Consider the following 21,622-nt stretch of genomic DNA (forward strand, 5'->3'; position numbering starts at 1 on the left):
AGCAGGAGTTCGAAAAAAAAAAATGGAGTGCCCGGCACATGCGCGCGGCACGCTGCCGGCATGCCGAGCACATCCGCCGGGCCGAAGAAAGAGGATCCGGCCGCGACGGAGGGAAGATCCGCAGTGTCCGGACAGGTAAGTTTAGTCTTCTTTTTAGCCTCATGTCCGTGGGAAAGGAGGGACCCACTGCGGGATTCTGCATGAAGAATCCGCGGCGGGCCTGATTTTCCCCGTGGACATGAGGCCTTAAACATGGGTCACCCCTCTACTGATGGGCATATACAGTATATCCTAGAGCCTGGCCATAGAGCTGCTATGGGGGGCTTAAATAAATGGGGCTCATACTGTAACTTGTTTGGCCCCATGCCCTTTACTACAGTGTGAGAGTGGTCACTACCTCTGCAAGACTCACCTCCCTAGTGATACGACATTGTTAATAAACACGGTTGGTGAGGTTTATGCCAAGGAGCGTGAAGAAGGAAAGAAAACTTGTATGGTAAACCCCAGCACCATAATTGAGGCCCATTTTGATCTTTGGTATGTGTCCCTTTTCTTCAATGTATGCCATTGCTTTTATAAACACAGAATCTGCTAACAGGGTATTTGAATATTAGCTTTGTAACCCAGACATCCCCTTTTATTTCTAATTCCAGTCATTAATTAATTCATTCAAAAAACAGCTATGCTTTCATTGTTAAAATGAGCCTGAAATGTTTTTTTATTCTTCTTGTCAGAGGGGTTTCTTGACAATAAGATGATCATAACGCATCCTCCTGCTGGAATCCTCACTGATCATCTGTAATCTCTGTCAATAGGTGTTGAATTTCCCTGCAGCGCCACCACAGGGGAAATAAACCATTACACAGTGTCCACTCAAATCAGTGGGTTGTATGTGTAATGCGGGAGAGGACAGGTCCTTCAGAGCTAGAGGCACTCTTTTTAACTGTTCTCCACTCAATACATAAGGATCCTTATTAGAAGAACCCCATCTAGTCATTGAGAGTTTTGTAACAGGGCGTATGGAAATTAGTTTGGCAAACAAAACACCCCTTCAAGAATTTCTGTGAAATGTTCAGGTCATTGAAATTGGTTAATATGTTAGCAATTGCAATGGGACATTGTGCATTGTGTGGGTAAAGATTATTCAAGTTGTCAGTGAGATATGGAGACCTTTCGAATGTCACTGTTATACCAAAAATGGTTTTAAGGATGAGTCAATTTGTCAAACCAGAGCAATGACCTCCAGGGAATGACGTTCAGGGGGCAGTGGTGCCGGCTTACTTATCATTAAATAAACATAAAAGTGGACTTTTATCACTGCATACGGGAAACAGAAAGTCATTTCACTTTTGGTATATCAAAGAGAGGAGTTGAGGGTCTTTCTTAACGTTTCCACAATGTACAACCAAGTGTCTCTCAAGAAGAGAACTTCAGTCCAAGCTGGTACTGTAAAGTCTACCAGTATTAGGAGTGGAGTTTACCGTAAGGACTTTGCCTCCAGTGTCTACGTCGGGGCAGGAGGTCTGGCCACAAACATTTCATCAACTTCACATAACATCATGGTCACAGGTGGATATGGACAATATGGAGGTATTCGAAGCATGAAGAATGAGAAGGAGACCATGCAAATTCTGAATGAACGTTTGGCCAGCTATATGGACCAAGTGCGCTCCTTGGAGAATGCTAATGCCAAGTTGGAAGGGCAAATTAGGGAGTGGTACAGCAAGAACAGCAGACGCTCGGAAAGAAATGACAAGCATTACTTCCAAACTATTGAGGAGCTAAGAAAACAGGTAACAGGGTGTTCATATCTGACCTTTTTATAAAATTTTGCAGATGGATGGATAAGGATATACTGGAGTTAATACTGGAGGCTGCAGGTTTCCAGTGCAGTCAGGTGGATGAGTGTTATGAGATATATTTATCCTATATTATACCTTTTGTGTTTTTGTAGATCCTAGACGCAACTGTACAAAATGCCAGTATTTTCCTTAAAATTGATAATGCAAGGTTGGCAGCAGATGACTTCAAAACAAAGTAAGAAATGATTCTGTGAATCTCATATCTCATATCATATCTATCTCATATCTATATATCTACCTATCTATCTATCTATCTATCTATCTATCTATCTATCTATCTATCTATCTATCTATCTCATATCTATCTATCTATCTATCTATCTATCTATCTATCTATCTATCTATCTATCTATCTATCTATCTATCTATCTATCTCATATCTATCTATGTATGTATCTATATCATATCTATCTATCTATCTATCTATCTATCTATCTATCTATCTATCTATGTATCTATATCATATCTATCTATCTATCTCATATCTATCTATCTATCTATCTATCTATCTATCTATCTATCTCATATTTATCTATCTATGTACAGTATGTATATCATATCTATCTATGTATGTATCTATATCATATCTATCTATCTATGTATCTATCTCATATCTATCTATCTATCTATCTATCTATCTATCTATCTATCTATCCTTTGACACTGAGCAATATAGCAAGAATGAGCTACTGTAGTTGAGTTAGTGAGTAATTGTGGCTACTGTTGCTATTATGGGGGAACTGGGGCGTATCCAAGAGGGATATATAGTATATGCCTTTTTTCCTGGTTCCTTGGTAGATCACATAATTCAGGAACCACAAAGATAGGTGCCATACGGAACAGCTTTGACCACTCCTTGGTTTGTGGAAACTTACCTGTAACATCCCTTCTATTATGCATTCTAGGTTGGAAAATGAGCATGTGGTCCGGCTGACAGTAGAAAGAGACACTCATGAATTGTGCACGATGATTGACCAGTTTACTGTTACCAAGGCTAAGCTAGAAGAACAAATCGAGGGTCTGAATGACCAAATGATCTACGTTAAGAAGAACCACCTAGAGGTCAGTGGTCATGTTTTAATAATAAAGTACTATACTTATAAGGGCAATGTTTAGCAGCTGACGGCCTCAGGCAAAGATATGAACCAACCACTGGAGCTCCAGTCTGGGAAATAGACATACAGCATACACTCATTGTCAAAAAATCAAGCACCGAGAAGGAGTTGTTGGAATCAAATCAAACTTTCTCTGTGTGATTGTAACATTGATATAAGTAGGTGGTTACAATATCAGAGCAAAAGGGGCATTTATTGCAGAAAACTAAACAGTTGAAGGGAGGCTCTAGTACCCTGTTGTACCACCTCTAGCTTGGATACAAGATGTGATACAGGCGGCCATGGAGGCTCTAGTACCCTGTTGTACCACTTGTAGCTTGGATACAAGATGTGATTAGAGCGGGCATGGAGGCTCTAGTACCCTGTTGTACTGCCTCTAGTTTGGATACAAGATGTGATACGAGCGGGCATGGAGGCTGTAGTACCCTGTTGTACCCCCTGTAGCTTGGATACAAGATGTCATATGGGTGGAGATGGAGGCTCTAGTACACTGTTGTACCACCTGTAGCTTGGATACAAGATGTGATACGGGCAGGCATGGAGGCTCTAGTACCCTATTGTACCGCCTCTAGCTTGGGTACCAGATGTGATACTGGCAGGCATGGAGGCTCTAGTACCCTGTTGTATCACCTCTAGCTTGGATACAAGATGTGATACGGGCCGGCATGGAGGCTCTAGTACCCTGTTGTATCACCTCTAGCTTAGATACAAGTTGTGATAGAGGTGGGGAATGGAGGCTCTAGTACCCTGTTCTACTGCCTCTAGCTTAGATACAAGATGTGATAGAGGCGGGCATGGAGGCTCTAGTACCCTGTTGCACCACCTCTAGCTTGGATACAAGATGTGAAACAGGCAGGCATAGAGGCTGTAGTATCCTGTTGTAGCGCCTCTAGCTTGGATACAAGATGTGATACAGGGGGCATGGAGGCTCTAATACCCTGTTGTACCGCCTCTAGCTTCGATACAAGATGTGATACAGGTGGGCATGGAGACATACTGGTTCTGTATATATCCAGCATATCGGTCCACATTTCCTGTAACTAAGCCTTCAGATTATGCAAACATGTAAGCTGTTGCAGTTGCCCCCAGACCATCACACCAGCTGGGGACAGTGTGCTGCTTCAAAGCATAGGCAGGATTGAGGCGCTGACCCCTAGGTCTCCAGACACAAACACGACCGTCATCAGTGCCCAAACTAAACCTGAATTTCTCGCTGAAGATAACTCGCTTCCACTCTGCAGCAGTGCAGTTTCATCGCTGGAAACAGAGACGAAGGTGGGTGGATGTGAAGAGCAGTACATGTAACGGGTGCTGCGAGACCAAATGTCCTTCAGCCAAGAACCTGGAAATAGTTCCAACAGACACAGGGACCTGTAATGATGGTGTCACCTGTCTCTGGATGGCAGACAATGAAAAAGTTGTCAGATGATTAGGCGATCCTCTCTACTGGTGGTCTGTTGAGGGCATCTTGAGGGCATCTTGATCTTGTGTGCATGCCCTTGCAAATCCACTGGTTCCAACACCCCTAACATTGTGGTCAGAATGGCCCAGGTAGCAGGCAATTTGTCGATATGACATATTTTTACAGTAAACTAAAGTAGATATTTACATCTGTGCCTGCACCCTCTTAGGGCAACCCTTTTTCCTAAAGCATCTTCCATTACATGGGTGTGTTGAGTTTTCAAGAATAAGAAACATTGTTTGCAGTGGCTCCAGACTCTGGACAATAGAGAAGAGTTGCAACAACAGGACTTCTAATAGATGATTCCCACTCGCCCTGGAGTAGGAGTATAAATGCCAGTTCTAAAAACATGGATTCTCTTCATCCAATGGCATACATTTAAGACAGTGGACCTGCATGTTTGTGTCTGTGCATGGTCAGATTATAGGGAATGTCTTATTCACCTTATGGACCTTGGTGTTCTCCACCCTCTTCCTGCTATTGCATACCCTGGTCACCTCTGGGACCCCTTCCACTCTGGAAAATGGTGATCCCCTGTCATTTGGCAATCCTCTATGAAGAGGTGCTCGATTTTTTCATTAATCTCTAGACTTCAATGGTGTAAATCATGTTCATACACTGCCACCTCTTTTGTATGTGCAGGCTATATGGAATCAGGTGAGGCCCGAATTTCAGATTTTGGATGGAGCTCCCACCAACTTTAATGCGGTGTGGCAAGGGGGTTTACTCGCTTGCGGATTACCAACCTCAAAGTCAGGAAATGGGCACCACATGTGTAGAAGCAACTCCAGAAACTTGCGTTTCTTTAAATCTGGCACCTGCTAGTTTAGTGCACACAGCAACAAAACTTGTACAGCATGCAAATAAACGTTCAGGGTTTACAACCCACAGGATCACTGTCACCAACCTCACCCGGGGTGTTTGGAGGGCGTCCTCCTCCATCCGACATGTGATGGTCCTAGAACTGATCCACACAGGATCTTGGGTTAGCAGCCCCTTTAGCTCCACTGAGTGATCATTTCTCCCCTGAGTCTGTCAGGAACTGGATCTCTTGTATCCCCTCCTGCCACACCCAGGGTGTTAATGCTTTCTTTCTTTATCGGTATCAGAATGCCTGTTTAGTACCCTTTGCAGGGCATTCTGATACTGCACTCCTACAGCAGTTATTCCACAAAATAAATTTATTCACAGGATAGGGAATAACTATCTGATCGGTGGTGGTCCAACTGTTGGTACTGACACCAATCTCAAAAATAAGGGTCTTCAAAGTGCCTGCAGTGTTCAAGCATGTGCGCTATGGCTTCATTGATTTCAACAGAACTGCTGGAGATAACTAAGCACTTAACATTGGCTATCTATGGCAGTCCAATTGACATGAATACACCAACAGTGCACATGCTCGATCGCCGCTCAATTAAGCAAGGACCTTTGTAATGCCCATTCTCAGGATTAGTGGGGTTTTCAGTGGTTGGACCACCACAATCAGATAGTTATGACTTTATTTGGTGAGGCACTCCCTTTAATTCAACCCTGTGTCTGTGGTATTTGAACAAAATCAGATCAGCATACAATTGTGTCTCAGAACAATCCATCTGCTAAATAGGTAATGAAGCTACTGTGTCTACCTGGAGCAGTGGGGTGCCCTCCAGTTCATGGTCCAGCTTCCAAAATATATACGGTTGTGGCATCACTATGTTTTGTGCAAAAATGGTGTGACTGAGGTATGAGTTGAGATGAGATGCCATACAGAAGGTTATGCTGTATGCATGAATATGATATATTTATGTATCTTCTTTAGGAAATGGATGATCTTCGTAAACAAGCCACAGGTTCCATTAACGTGGAGGTAGATGTAGCACCACCGGTGGATCTTGGTAAAATTATGGAAGAGATGAGGGCACAATATGAGCAGTTGGTTGAAAATCAGAGATTGGAGGCTAAAAATGTGTATGAGAGAAAGGTAAGTCAACTTAACCGAGCCAAGGAATCAACAAGGATGTGGAGTAAATGCAGCAGTGACAAGAGTTTGGAAACTCAGAAAAGTTCTTAAATTGGAGGTATAAAATATAGAACATGCTTCAGGAAGTGAATTAGAGGGGTGGATGACCTATCCTCAGGGTGGACTGATTGTGATATAATGACAACGAGATACTAAACATTTACCCTGGAATTCCTTTTTATGTACATTATACAGGTAGCATTTTATATGGTCGGAACAGCAAAAAACTGAGATAAAGATTTACACAGCAACCATCTGCACTATACACAACGCAAAGGTCAACTCAGCACAGAGTTTTTGCATGGGTGGAAACAAACATGCAAATGATAAATCAAGTCAAAGATGTAATATCCAAGCGGAGGAATGTATTTGTATAATGTTTGTGTGTCATGCATGTAAATCATCTCTTGCGTTAGATGAAAGATTTAGAGGGGGCTGGATGACTACTATGTTGGCATTGGTATGTAGAAATATGTAGAAAGCAGAAATGTGCGTGTGTAAAATACATTACAATTGTCCTCTTATCATTATGTTGATGGAGGTCTGCATGTACTGCTCGGTTATCATGTTGTCATGGTCAGTACAGGCTTCACTAGAGGGCAGTAAGTATAACAATCTCTGAAATAGCGTCATTCAGGTATGTAAAACCTTGGTAGAATGGTAGAGTTGGAAGGGACCTCCGGGGTCATCTGGTCCAACACCCTGCTCAATGCAAAATCACCAAACCAGCCCAGACAGATATCTATTCAGTCTCTGTTTGAACACTTCCATTTGAGGAGAACTCATCACCTCCTGCAGCAACCTGTTCCACTCATTGTTCACCCTTAGGGCGTAAGTTTGCTACTACAGAGCGCCTTTATGCATGAAACAGTGAAACGTTCTTTTCTTTTTAACTGAGTGGTAGTCAAGCACGCATGCTGCTGCTCCATTCATTGTCAGTCACACAGGGTAACACATGGGACCCCAATTCTGGTGATCATCGGTGAGTCTCAGTGGTCGGACCTCCACCAATAAAGTAGTTATTCCCAATTTTATGCATAGGGCGATAACTTGATATTACTGTAGTAACCCAATGGACCAAATGGAGACCATTGTTCTTCTGTAGCCTGTACCCACCATAAAGGGTCTTGAGTCAGCCTATGATTGAAGACTTTGCAAAGGTTTTCCATGAATGTGAGTAGAGTGCTTTATGTTAACCTGTTACCACAGCTAAGACCTGTCCTCCTCGGAAAGCCTGACAAATAGTCTACTGGTGGCTTCAGTCTCGGCATCCATGATGGCATGACAAGAGAAGAAATTCTGTAAGGGGAAGTAGACTGTGCAACAGGGGTATCAGCAAAAGAAAACCCCATTTACCAAGTGTCTACTTTTATTACAGGTGGAAGAATGGAACATAGAGGTACAAACGAACACAACTGAGTTAGAGAAGTACAATAAAGAAATTAAGGAGTACAGACACAAGGTTCAAGCATTGGAGATAGAATCTGAAGCTGAGCTCAGTAAGGTCAGTAATGGAATTATAGCTGCTGCATATTTTCTGGGGTTCTAAAAATATATATTTTTCCAAAAAGAGCTCCATTTTTGTCTATCAACTGTGTCCAGCATTGTAGCCAAGCCTCATCTATGTAAGTGGGACTACATTGTAATACCAGACTCAGTCCATGGACAGGAGTGGCACTGTTTTTGGAGAAAGGTAGACACTTTTTTCCAATCTTGGACAATCACTTTAAAGCTATTAAAAAAACATGGCTGTTTTCTTCTAAAAACAACACCAGTCTTGTCTACAGGCTGTGTGGGGCATTGCAGCTTAGTCCTATTCAGTTCCATGGAGCTCAATTGCAATATCAGACAGAACCCATGGACAAGTGTGGTGCTACCTCAGGGAGAAAGCAGCCATGTTTTTCTAGTCCTGTTCAACCCCTTTAAGATAATTTCCTCTTTATAGAGGATTTCAGGTCACAGTCATTGCTTTGAGAACTGGATATACGTATATAACTCTACATCTATTATTTTATTGACAGAAAAATGTATCACTTGCCATGTTGGAGAACATTGAAGCCCAATATGCCGTCCAGATGGCAGAAGTGCAAGAAAATATTAATAACATAGAGACACTATTTCAGAAAACACGCCGAGATGTTGGCCAACAGGTCTCTGAATTCAAATTCCTTTTTAGCTTAAAGAGCAGACTCGAGGCTGAGATTGCAACCTATCGTAGACTCCTGGATGGAGAAGCAAGGTGAACAATGGACATTTTATATTTTCAGATATTAGAGAGATACTACGAACGTATTGTATAGATGTAAGCTATGCCCTTACTCTCCAACTCCAGGGTCTTCCTCTATAATACACACTGTTGATCCTTGTATAAACGTAGTGGAGACTATGACCTTCTTGAAGCACCGTGTTGCTCTTAATGTGGTGGTTGTACACAGACATGCCAAAAGTCATGGGATTGCAGTATGTAAATAGATTATGAAGTTGTGTGTAAATTGTGAAGTGTTATCTTGTGAGTGAGATTGAACTCATGGTTAGGCAACGTGAATTATTGGAGTTCGAAAAAGGCATGATAGTGGGTGCCAGTCAAATGGGACATTCCATTTCCAAAGTTGTGTGGGCATTTAACAATCCCCAGGTACTTAATGATCGAGACTGGCGGTGTCCAGCTAGATTTGTCCATGCGAACAGATATACAACGTCATCAGAAATCACATCCACATTCAATGTAGGAGGCCCCACATACAGATCCTGCAGGTCAGTGCAGTTCTTTTTAGCTTCCATGGGATATAGGAGCAGAAGACCAATCAGAGGGCCTTTGTGAACTCCATTTCAGCAGACACAATGCCTCACCTGGGCCTTGTGGACTGGCAATGTGGTCTGATGAGTTACAGTACCAATTATTTTGAGCTGATGGTTGGGTTTGTGTGTGGATCAGACCCCAGCTGTAAACAAGGCACTATTCAGGCTAGCGGTGGTTCATACTGGTGCGGTGTGTGTTCTCATGGCATGGGTTGGGTCCAGTGGTCTACCTAAACAAGTCATAGACCAGTGTCTGCTACATTTCACTGCTTGATGACCCTTTGTAGCCCTTCATGGACTGCATCTACCTCCACAATGATGGGAAGCTCCAGGAGGATAATGCACTGTGCTATCAGGGCCACGCTATCCAGAAATGATTCAAGGAGCATTCTGGAGATTTCCTACGAATGGTGTGGCCTGCACATGGTAGATGTGGTGGAGATGTCCATTTACACCCAAAATCCTACACCTTCAAACACCACAGAGTTCTGGATTGTTATCCAAACGGCATGGTACAACATTCTTACATGTCTTTCATCCAGTTTTGGAATTTATGCCACATCGAGTTGGTGCACTTCCCCAGGCTAGAGGGGGTCCTACATGATATTAGTTATTGTCCCATGACTTGTGGCATGTAAGAATATAGTATCTACAATTGCCCAGTCTTCCCCTAACTTACATCCCTTCATTTCTTTAGAGCTTTCCACAAAATTAGGTACTGTATGATATTGGGGAGGGGGGTCTTAACATATAGGAAGAGAGTACAGCTCCCAACATCAATAAAAAAAAAAATCATCCCCCTATTGTTTGGGTATAAAGAGCTATGTTAATAGTTCTCTTGGCTCACAATTACTGATGAAGTGCAATACTGTATGCCAGAGAAGCTGGCACAACCGTGGAAGATTTACTATAAAGTAATGGCAGAATTACTCTATAATGGCCACCTCGCTCTTGACAAATTAGTGGATGGACAGCAAGACAACCGCAAACTTGTCTGTGCAGAATGGCTGCCATCTCCGTGGTAGTACATTATAGGAAAGTACTATGAAAAGGAGAATTATAGTATTGCTTATATCGTTGCCAGCTACCCAAAGTAAAACCAAACCCTGGGATGGGAAAGTCAACTTTCATCAACTTGAATGCTTATTCGACATAGTCAAGTAGATGATAGCAGAATGTTCCTTCAGTATTACTGGAGTTGTCATAGTGCATTTGGGGTTATAAAACAGTTAATCCCTATAGAATGTAAGTCGGATTAAAAACATTATTAGGATTAAAGTTGTAGCCATAAAAACCGAGGACCGTCACGTGATGATGGAGTGACTGAACTTGTCTGGTGGAATGTACAATGTCTACAGAATCTGCTCAGAAGTGACTTTGGTGATAGCTTGAATCTTCTGTAGGTTTGGGCTATAGAGAATTATAGCGTCTCAGCAAAGGGAACTGTATAATACAGATCAACTGTCATACAGCGATGTAATATTCCTCCACATTCAGTTGTGCCCTCTACCACTTGACAAGGGCCCAATGACCCACTGCCAGAAATAGATCATTGCCACTCTTCTTATCCACCCCGATCATTGGATTAATTGTCTGAGGAGTTGAGGCTATTATTTTCAGAGATGTTTACCCAGGATTGGTCAGGTGAGGCCACACTGTAGGAGTGTAGCTAGGGGAAGCCAGTTGGGCATGTGCCCTTAATGCTAGGTACCATGGTGGTGGTGGTGGTGGTGGGGGGGGGGGGGCAGCAACAATTCCTGGTCACGATTTTTAGATACAGAACTGAGGTAGCAAATTGAATCTTTGCCCTGGGTAAAGGAAAACTTCATTAAGACTTTCAAACTTTTCACAACACATTATTGTGTAGCCAAGAACTGAGGGGCCAAATGTCCTCTTCTGCTCCATAAAAATATTGGATCCGAGCAATAGGCACCTACCTGTTCTTGCAGTTGAGTACAGTACCCTCTGCTCCATGATATTTTATGCCGATCAACCAGTCAAGCAACCAAGGATTGGACAGGGATGTTCATGGTTGAGTCATTTCCTGTTAGTTTTTGTTGTTTTTGATGGCCAGTCAAAATAAAAATGGAATCTTAATGGACCCCTAAGGCTGAATTCCCACTGGGTGTAAGTGCCGTGGAATTTCCGTGTAGACTTTCCGCCCGCGATTTTTTATCCCGGGATAAAGCAGCAAAGTGGATGAGATTTGCAAAAATCCCGTCCACATGCTGTGGCTGATCTGTTTCGGCCAAGCTGCGCTGAGATTGACATGCCGCGCGAAATCCAAAGCCGCAGCATGTCAATTCTTTCCCCGTGTCCACGGTGGCCACTCTCCTCTCTATGGGGAGAGATGGCCGCAGCGGAATGCAGGCAGCGAAGCCGCTTCAAAATCCACGGCGAAAGATTGCGGGATTTGAAGCTACATTATTGCCGCAGTATTCCTCTGTGGTGATTACCCGAGATTTCCACGGGATTTTGGTCCCGTCTGACCCCAGCCTAATAAGTAAATGAGACCTGTCAGACTCTAAAGGGGTTGTCTCTTTTAAAATATATATTTTTAAAGGGGCATTCCAATATCACACCACTAGTACCCACACTTATCTTGAAGTTCCAAGCAACTATGAATTCTGCAGCGAGGGAGTGGTTGGGAGGACGGATATTGCCAAGTGCCATGCGCTATACTGTTTCCAAAAGTTCTATAAAAGTCAATTGTATGTACGCAAACAGCGTAGTACAGCGGGATATTGTATTTGTATAACTCGGGAGTTGCAGTAATAGCATATCTCGCGGTGCTATATCATTTGTATGACTCCCATTGACTTCTGTGGGAGTTACTGAAACAACCTAGCTCAGATGAGTTTGTCTCTTTCTCCTATTCCAGCCACTTCATAATCAACAGTGTTTCCATCTCAACCATGTTTGGTCAAGATGGGAACACCCCTTTAAGTACCCTATTAGGATACTTAGTTAGTAGTGTACTTTATTAAACTGACCCTCTGGTAACAAACCAACCAAGATGAACGCTCCGCTTCTCTGATTACCTGATGCATGCTGTGCACCAGTAGTCTAAGATGCTCATCACTGCTCTGATTGGCCAGTGCTGCTGATGCACAATGTGAATTAGGTACTCAGAAGCAGGTGGGCTCCCATTCAGGACCCTCATCTATTAGCTGAAGAGGAGAGCAGCTACAAAGGGCACCTCTTGCTCTGGAGGACCCAGCGAGTGTGTATATTACATGGCCAGCCCAGTGATTTGAATGGGCATTGCGCAATGCTTAGTTTTCCCTGTGGTGGCGCTGCAGGAGAATTGAGTGGTTGCTCCTTTGTTCCTTATAGATTACAGCTGATCACTGGGAAGTCTCAGCCGGTGATGGGACCCAAATAACAAAATGGGATTGTTCATGGGAAGACAACAGCTCCATCACTCCACGATGCCAATGTGAACAGAGCCTGGCATTCCCAGCCTGGCATTCCAAATTAGATGATCAAGTTCCGGCTAAGTCAGCTCCACCCTTCATGTCCCAAACCCCATGTTAAGGCTGGATTGCTATGAGCGTATTTGCATGTGCAAAGTTTGAGCGTGCAACACGCAGAAAAAATAACCCATTTATTTCAATGGAGGTCACTCACATGCGTGTATTTTGGGTGCGCATTTCGGTGGCGCAAAAAAATACGCATCATGTCCTACTTTCCTGTGCATTGCTGCAGGGAAAGAGAATATTTCGAAGTCAATAAACTAATTGGCTATTTCAATGGCTCATTGCGTATTTCTTTGTGAGCACAAAAACGTGCAGTGAGAAATGCAGTTGCGCTGAAAATATGCAACGCCCCTTCTGCAAATATGCAGCACAACTGCGCATACACTCATGTGAATCCAGCCTAAAGGCCATTACATTAGTCTTGTGAGGACATGGGGATTAATGCACCATAGCGTGCGTCACACCTGATGTCATGTCGACCGTAATGGTGGATTCAGACGAACGTATATCGGCTCGGTTTTCACGCCGAGCCGATATACGTCATCCTCATCTGCAGGGGGGGAGGATGGAAGAGCCAGGAGCAGAAATTGAGCTCCCGCCCCCTCTCTGCCTCCTCTCCACCCCTTCTCCACCCCTCTGCACTATTTGCAATTAAAGGAGGCGGGACGGAGGCGGGGCAAAGTTGGGTTGTTTTTTTTTTAGAATTAGCCCCACCCCTGTCCCGCCTCTTCTCATTGCAAATAGTGCAAAGGGGCGGAGAGGCGGCAGAGAGGGGTTGGGAGCTCAGAGCACTGCTCCTGGCTCTTCCAGCCTCCCCCCCTGCAGAGAGAGACGACGTATATCGGCTGGGCGTGAAAACCCAGCCGATATACGTCCGTCTGAATCCAGCCTGAGGCAGAGATTGGCGCAGGTGTAAATCTCGCTGTTCTGACTGCTCCTATGTCTCCATTTAATGTAAACATCAACTTCTTTTGTTTTCCAGCTCCATACCCAAATGAAGATGCCTGAAAGGTTAATGGAAGGAACACAAAACCTGCGGGCCGTGTGTCAATAAAGCTATACAGCAGATCCCGGCTCTTGTCATCCGTGGTTTACAATCGCTTTATGAAACTGCATAAACACTGTAACACCAAACAAAACCCACTTGGCACGGAGCGCCTGTTCCTACGTGCAGCTAAACCCCGATCGGTGCCAGCGACAGATGCAGCAGTGGCAGTTGGCACAATACAAGGCGCTCTTTGCTTTTCTCTAGGCTGAGGGCACTTATAGATTTATTAATCCGGATGTTATAGTGGTGGATTTAAAGGAACAGTCCTGCAAAACCGCTACCAAATGCAGGGACACGGAGACTCAGGGGACCTTACTAAGACTGGCATCTCTTAATTTGGCGCAAGACGAGCTAAGTTTATTAAGGATGCCTTTACACGGGCCAAATCCGCACCTAGTGATGTAGATTTGGCCATGGATTTACATGCGGGCAATACTGCAGATTTGTAACTTTTTATTTCAAGGGTTAAATCCTGCATCATAAGGCCGAACAAGCGTATGTGTATTTGCGTGCGCATGAGCGCAGTATTTTTGAGGAATGGACTATTCTTTTCTGTATGCGCATTGCCGTAGTCTGCCGTACTTTTTCCGCTCACAAGGCATGCTCATTTGTGCGCGGCAAAGCAATACTCACATAATGTAACGGCTAATTAGTCTAATGAGTTCCAGATGTGTTCTTTTTCCTGTGCAATTATGCAGGGTTTCACTCATTTCCTACATATTGCACACACATTTGCGCATCCGCATTGACTTCTACGGGGAGTTTTGATGCGGGATCAAAATGTGCAAGAGAAATACCCGCATGTGAATGAACCTATTGGAATCAGTGCGGCCTATTCTCTGTGTATTGTGTGCGCAAATACGCTCGTGTAAATCCGCTCTAAGGCCATATCCACACAAACGAGTTTTCTTTTTTTTTTTTTTTAAACTCAAAGTTTTTTATTGAATTTTTTCCGGATAGCATATGCAATAACCATAAAACTCGTGAATTACAGATACAGAAAAAATTATTGGTACCGCATATGTACCACAAATATTTTTTTTTTTGTTAGGTGATAAGTCTCCCTCCCTAGACCACCCCTAACATTGGGTTCGGATCCAGGGGAGGGAGTCGATAGAAGATACAGTGAAATATCTCATTACATAAGTAGGAAACATGGGGTAATAGTCCCAGGATGAGATATGTAGCATATAGCTATAGAAGCCAATAGAGGCCAGTAAAGAGGGGCAGGTAATGGTAAGGTGTAGGGAGGGGGAGAGAGTGGGACGGTTGGGTGAGAAAAAAGGGGGAGGGGGAATTAAGGGAAGGGATATGGATTCCTGATTATGAAGCGGTGGTGGAGTCTCATGCCATCTCTCTCCGGGGTCTTCCCCCTCTTACCTTCCACCTGTCGAAGCCACATGCTCCGAATCCTGAGTGCGCCATCGTTCAACGCCCAAGGTCCGCCCCGATGCTCTGAGAACGCGTGTTATCACCTGAGTCTTCCACATCCGGCGGGTGCCGGCGCAGGCATGCCGTAACACCCGCTCCGTCCAGATCCGAGGCCCGATGTTGATTCTCGGAAGCTTTCCTTCTCAGGTCTCTCCAGGGGTGCCATGTAATGATAAAGTCTTCCTGGTTTCCCTTTGACCAGCTCGTGATTTCCTCAAGGTTGCATAATAAGTCTGCTTTTTCCCTCCATTGGTTTACTGGGGGCGGAGTTTGCTGGAGCCAGTACAGTGGAATTAATGCTTTGGCCGCATCGATCAGATGTGCTATTAGTTTGTTTTTGCGTGGGTGAAAATGGGCCGATGGCCTCCACAGGAAAACCATGTCAGGTGTTAGGATGAGATTAGGGGACAACGCTCTCAGGTCTCTCTCTATTTCTGACCAGTATCCCAAGATGCCTGTGCATTCCCACCATATGTGAAGGAAAGAGCCTACTTCCCCTCCACACCTCCAGCATTTATTGTGTGGGGCTAGTTTGTAACTGAAGAGCCATTGGGGAGTTTTATACCACCTGACTAATAATTTATAATGGCATTCCTGCATAAGTACGCAGGGGGATAAGCCGTAGGCCAAGCTCAAGATTAGTTTGGTGTCAGCAATGAAGAGTGAGATCCCTAGTTCTTTTTCCCAAGTAATTAAGAAGGTAGGTTTCGCATGCAAGGGGGGCGCTATGAAGCTCTTTCTTATGATGGAGATTTTATTTGAGCCCGGTGTATTTGTTTTTAGAGCATTTTCGAATTGCGTCTTAGGTCTGGTTGATATGAACCTAGTCTGGTAGTCGCCAAGTACTTTTTTGACATGTGCTATTTGCAAAAAAGAGAGGGAGTTATTAGGAGCTAGAGTAGATATGATCTCCTCTGGTGACTTATGTGCTAGGTTCTGGATGTCTTCCAGCTTGCTATTTTCAAATTGTTTCCAAATACTCCTGGAGCCCGGGTCTTGATGGATCCCCACTAGTCTACCTATCCCTCTAATGGGTGTCAAAGGGGAGGGGTCTGGCGCAAGCGAATGTTTAAGTTTATCCCATGTTTCACATGGGCCTCTAAGTAAGGGGTTAAACCCTTTTGCTCTAAATTGACGTTTTATTGGGAACCACAGGTCTTCCAATAGTGTGTCGCTCTGGGAGGCCTTCGCCAGATTTTGGAGTATTGGGTCTCTCGACGGGTGTGTCAGGTCTACCCAATAGCTAAGTTGAGAAGCCTGATAGTAGTCCTGGATGTTTGGCAGATCCATCCCCCCCTCTGTTCTCCGTCTTGTCAATAAGCTGAACGCTAATCTGGGTCTTTTACCTCTCCAGATAAAGTTTGTGAAAAGCGATTTCAGCGATTTAAAGAAAGATAGGGGAAGATGAATCGGGATCATGCGTAGTTTGTAGATAATTATAGGTAGCACGTAAGACTTTAAGATATTTTTCCTCCCGAACCACGATAAAAGCGGAAGGTCATAAAGCCTCAGGAGGGATTTTATATGGGGAATTAGCGGTTGGAAGTTATGTATGTATAGATCTTCTATCTTTTTGGGGAGCTTCACATATTGGACAAAAACAAACATATCATTTTAAAGGGTTTTATTCTCCTGTGATTTTTTTTAATCGGACAAACAGTTCAAGCAAAAAAGACATTGCAGCTCGTCCGAGCCTGCTGCAGTTTTCAGATAAAAATCGCCCACTGCAGTCTATGGGTGCAACTAAAAAAAACAGATCGCACTCGTTTGAAGCGATTAGGATTTATTTTTATCACATGTAACCATAAAAAAAGTGTGCAGAAGCTTCAATGACATCATTTGGCCCATAATGCTTTTTTTTAATGAGAGTAAGGCTGGATTCAGACGAACGTATATCGGCTGGGTTTTCACGCTGAGCCAATATCTGCATCTGCAGGGAGGGGGGGGGGGGAGGCTGGAAGAGCCAGGAGCAGGAACTGAGCTCCCGCCCCCTCTCTGCCTCCTCTCCGCCCCTCTGCACTATTTGCAATGAGGAGAGGCGGGATGGGGGTGGGGCTAATTCTCAGAATGTAGCCCGCCCCCTCCCACCTCCTTTCATTGCAAATAGTGCAGAGGGGCGGAGAGGAGGCAGAAACGGGGCGGGAGCTCAGTTCCTGCTCTTGGCTCTGCAGATGAGGACACCGTATATCAGCTCAGTGTGAAAACTGAGCCGATATATGGTCGTCTGAATCCAGCCTCAAAGTTGGATGAAAAACAGATGAAAATCATGTTGAAAAAAATCGCAGAAGCATAAAAATTGCATGAAAAATAACTCAGATTTTTCAAAACTGAAAAATAAAATGCCTTTTTCAATATACACCTTAAGGGCCTATGTACACGGCTGTAGGCGTTTTACGTGCGCCTGCCGGCGCAATAAAAACACCTTAACGGCAAAAGGCCCGATGCATATACGTCGAGCCACAATGCTGTGGGGCCTGGGGGGACATTCCCCCTTACCTCCCTCTCACCAGCTCACCTACTCTCTCCTCCTTTCCGGCCATTTGCAATGTGTAATTGTTCTTAGCAAGAGAAACCACGTAATCTTGTATATATGATACCTTTTACTGGCTAACAAAAATACATGATGCTAGTGCGAGCTTCCGAACCAACGCAGGGTTCTTCTTCAGGCTTACATGAAATAGATCTGAAGAGGCATGCATATATGTGTTATAAATATGCATGCCTCTTTGTATCTAATTCATTTAAGCCTGAAGAAGAACCCTTAGAGGTCCGAAAGCTCGCTGTAACATCATGTATTTTTGCTAGCCATTAAAAGGTATCATATCTACAAGATTATTTGGTTTCTCTTGCTGGGAACAATCACATATTGCTCTACTGGCTAACACGGTACTAAACCTTTTTTTCATTATAGTCCTTGTCACACAGTCATCAGTAAATACATAGTATTGCATCTTTTCTCTTTGTGATATTGTTGCCTGGATGTATACAATACACATAGATCAACGGAAAAATACTAAATTCTATATGCCCCTGTGTGTGTCGGATTATTAGAACACAGCTAATATCCAACCGTTTCAGGCTTTGTTCGTACCATCATGATTACATCTTTCAACACCCAGACTCAAGTGCTCTTGACTCGAGACTGGAGAAACATCCTGTAACTTATGTATAATCAGAGCAAATCACATCAAGTTATAGGGACGCACCCGATACTTTCAGGATGAGTGCCAAGATAAATCTACAGCTACACAACTACAAGCTGTACCTGTCCATTCTCATTATGAATGTTAGTATGAACATTTGATTTTACTCTTATTACTTTACTAAGTTAACCCTTTGCGCTGAAGCTTTGATTCTTGCACAGCAGTCAATTAAACAGTATGTCCTACTTTTCTCTATGTACCATGGTAGTTGCAGAGGTGTTGCTAGAGGAGGCTGGTGGGACATTTGCCCCGGGTGCAAAAGATCTATGACGTTTCTAGAGTTTTCTATAGATGTCTTGTCTGTTCATCAATACCATATATGACCAGTTGGGTAAACCAAGTTGAGCTGCAGTACCTGATAAAAGGCAACTTATGGATGTTGTTGTCTGTGGCTGGATAAGCAATGAAGGGGCCGCATACAACCACAGACATAAATTAAAGGAGTGTTCTAAGGAGATGTAATCAATAGAAAATTTGTGAAAACTACTTTAACCCTTTCCAATCCACTGTCTGACCTCTGAAGACATTATGATTTAAGGCTGTATAGCTCCAATGTTGGAAGACATCCGTCGGGGTTCTCTTACTGTATATTGCCAGCTTCTCTGCTGTCGGAGCCTATCCAATGTGTCACTTCATGCAGTACTGGCTTTAGCCAGCATATAGTGCTGTTGTATAATGGCAAAAAAGAGTAAGCCCCCTAGGAAAACCAAGATACAAATTGGATTTGAAAGGGTTAAAGTGACCCTCCAAATTTGGAACAAAATTCTGTCCTGGAACAGGAGAGGAAGGAGGTACATTACCTGCAGTTGTTCTTCTCGGCTGCTCCAACCGGGATCTGAGCCTTGCTTTCGGCTGTCCAACATGGCTTCCACAATTTTCTAACTACTTGATGCACACTGTGCACTGCTCTCTGATTGGCCATTGTTGATCATATGAGCAGCTCTGGCCAATCAGAGAGCAGGTAGAGTGCATTTGTGGACCAACACTACCAGTGCGTGCTGTGAAGATTGCATTGGCCATCTTAAACAGCCAAAAACAGGGCACAAAAGTGGCATATCAGAGGGACGGCAGAGAACAACTATTAGTAATATATCCTCCTCCCACTCAGGTTCCGGGACAGAATTTTGTCCTGAAACTGGAGGGATGCTTTAATTGCAACAGTTGAAAATGGTCAATTTCCCTTTCTCCCACGGAAAATGTGATATTAAAAGAAATTCTATTCAGTGGAAGCTCAGTTAAGTGAATATTCATGAAGCTAGAAGGATGTGAGGCTTATTATTGCCATCATTTTTACAAGACTTAACTTTGGAGGACCCAATCCAGTGGTTTCAATAAGAGCAGTGTAATGCCTCACTTCTCCTGCAGAGGTGCTGCAGGAAAAATGAACTATTTGCTGCAAGATTTCTACATAGATTATAACTGATCACTGAGGGTCTCAGCAGTAAGGGCAACCAGTGATCAACTTATTGTGGTAGGAATCTTCTAACAAAAAGGAATTTTCCAGAGCAGAGAACCCCTTTAGTGAGTTAATAGTAATTATGTAGATTTTAAGTTAGGCGTCTGCCACACTAGCTTATTTGGGGTTGTGTTCTGCCATAATAATTCATGGGCCCCATTATAGACTATGGGGAAATGTAGATTAACATTTTTTTCATGTAAACCGATGGACCGCATTCAAAGGCTCACCTGTCCTAATCCTGTCCGTATCATGTACAGGAAATATGACTTGCTATTGCATGTCTAAGAGCTGTATCCATTTAAATCAGACAGCACACTGACGGGTGTCTGTGTGCTGTCTGATGCAAGCTGTGTCCGAGCCTCTTGGGTGCAACTAGCACACACTTTCTTCCCTTTGCCATAAAGGTGCCTTCACACTGGCGATGAAATCGCACACTTTCCCAGCACTGTGAGGCTGTGAGAAATCGCTAAATTATTAAGCCAATGGCTTCTAATGGCTCCATTTACATGTGCGATGTTTTAATGCTTGTGATGCAGCGTGAAAACAAAATCGCAGCATGTCCTATCTTTTTGCAATCTCGCCCTTTGTTTCCAATTCAATGAATGCTTTAGTGCTGCCTCCAATTGGTCACAGCGCTCAGCCAATCAGAGGCAGCGCTTTCAGGAGGCGGGGATTTTTCAATCCTCGGCCAGAAGAGAAGCTGAAGAAGAGAGCCCGGGACCTGCTAGAAGACGCGCCGAGGGTGACAGCACTTCTAATGTGATGTATTATTATTTTTTATTTATTTTTTCTACAGTTAGAGATTATTTTCGGAGTAGGGCTTATATTTCAAGCCCCCACCCCTGAAAATCCTCGCCCCAGGGAGTCCCCTGCAGCGATCATCTCCCATTGATTTCAATGTGACAGCCACAGCAAGAGATTCCATCAGCCCTGTTGGGATGGGAGGCTGTTTCCCTGCAAAAACCCCTTGCATCCACGGCTTCAGAAGGATTACAAGAGCAATATCAGGGCGTCAATCACATTCCGATATCGCTCTCACCAATTTGTAGAAACCCTAAGGAGAGAATCCCACATTACATACTTCTGCTGCGTATTTGGCTGCAGTGAATCCACCGCACAATCTGCATGTGTTGCATGCCCTGTGCAAGAAGGCATGCAACTCTGCAGCAAATCCGCATCCAATTCGACATGTAACACATGCAGATTTTGTGTCAGATTCACTGCGGCCAAATCCACGACGGAAAAAAATACTACGTGTGTCTCTCCCCTAAAGGAGATGATCCTAGACTGCCAAGGACAATGTACTAATGCCTGAAGCTCCTGCACAAGAGTGCACCAGACAGTTCATTTATTGAGTACACACCATTATTGTGTCTACGCTGTCATGGGCGTCTGACTCTGAATAAGGAGATCATGTCGTCAATTGTGAAAATAGTTTTCTTGCAATGAGATAGATGAAGCTGCAATAACATTGAGCCTCACCCCGAGCAGTGATAAATCATCACTCCCAAGATATATCAGGGGTTGACATGCCACGAGAAAAAGGTGTTTAGTAATTCACCCCCACCCAAGTGCATAATCATTATCTCTGTTCACCTGCGTGGAAACGACATTTCTCAATTCCAACTCATAGGAGGGAACGAAAGAGCGAAGTGATGAAGCATAAAAGGAATGGAAGTTGTACATTGTTACTGCCGCACCCTGACTGCACTGATTAGGATTAATGTCATATCCCTGAGATCATATCCTGAGATTATACGGAAAA

At 43.8% G+C, this 21,622-nt stretch overlaps 1 protein-coding gene across 1 annotated transcript; it reads left to right on the forward strand.

Annotated features, from left to right (window-relative positions):
- Window positions 1-1,369: 1,369 nt before the first annotated feature.
- LOC136588714 (keratin, type I cytoskeletal 19-like) lies at window positions 1,370-13,781 on the forward strand. The gene is made up of 7 exons (XM_066588130.1): window positions 1,370-1,793; window positions 1,955-2,037; window positions 2,768-2,924; window positions 6,238-6,399; window positions 7,817-7,942; window positions 8,460-8,677; window positions 13,699-13,781. Exons 1-7 carry the CDS (start codon window positions 1,398-1,400, stop codon window positions 13,712-13,714), a joined length of 1,158 nt encoding a protein of 385 aa, XP_066444227.1. The 5' UTR covers window positions 1,370-1,397; the 3' UTR covers window positions 13,715-13,781.
- Window positions 13,782-21,622: the final 7,841 nt, after the last annotated feature.

The sequence above is a fragment of the Eleutherodactylus coqui genome, chromosome 13, assembly GCF_035609145.1.
Source record: "Eleutherodactylus coqui strain aEleCoq1 chromosome 13, aEleCoq1.hap1, whole genome shotgun sequence".
In the NCBI taxonomy this organism is placed as follows: domain Eukaryota; kingdom Metazoa; phylum Chordata; class Amphibia; order Anura; family Eleutherodactylidae; genus Eleutherodactylus; species Eleutherodactylus coqui.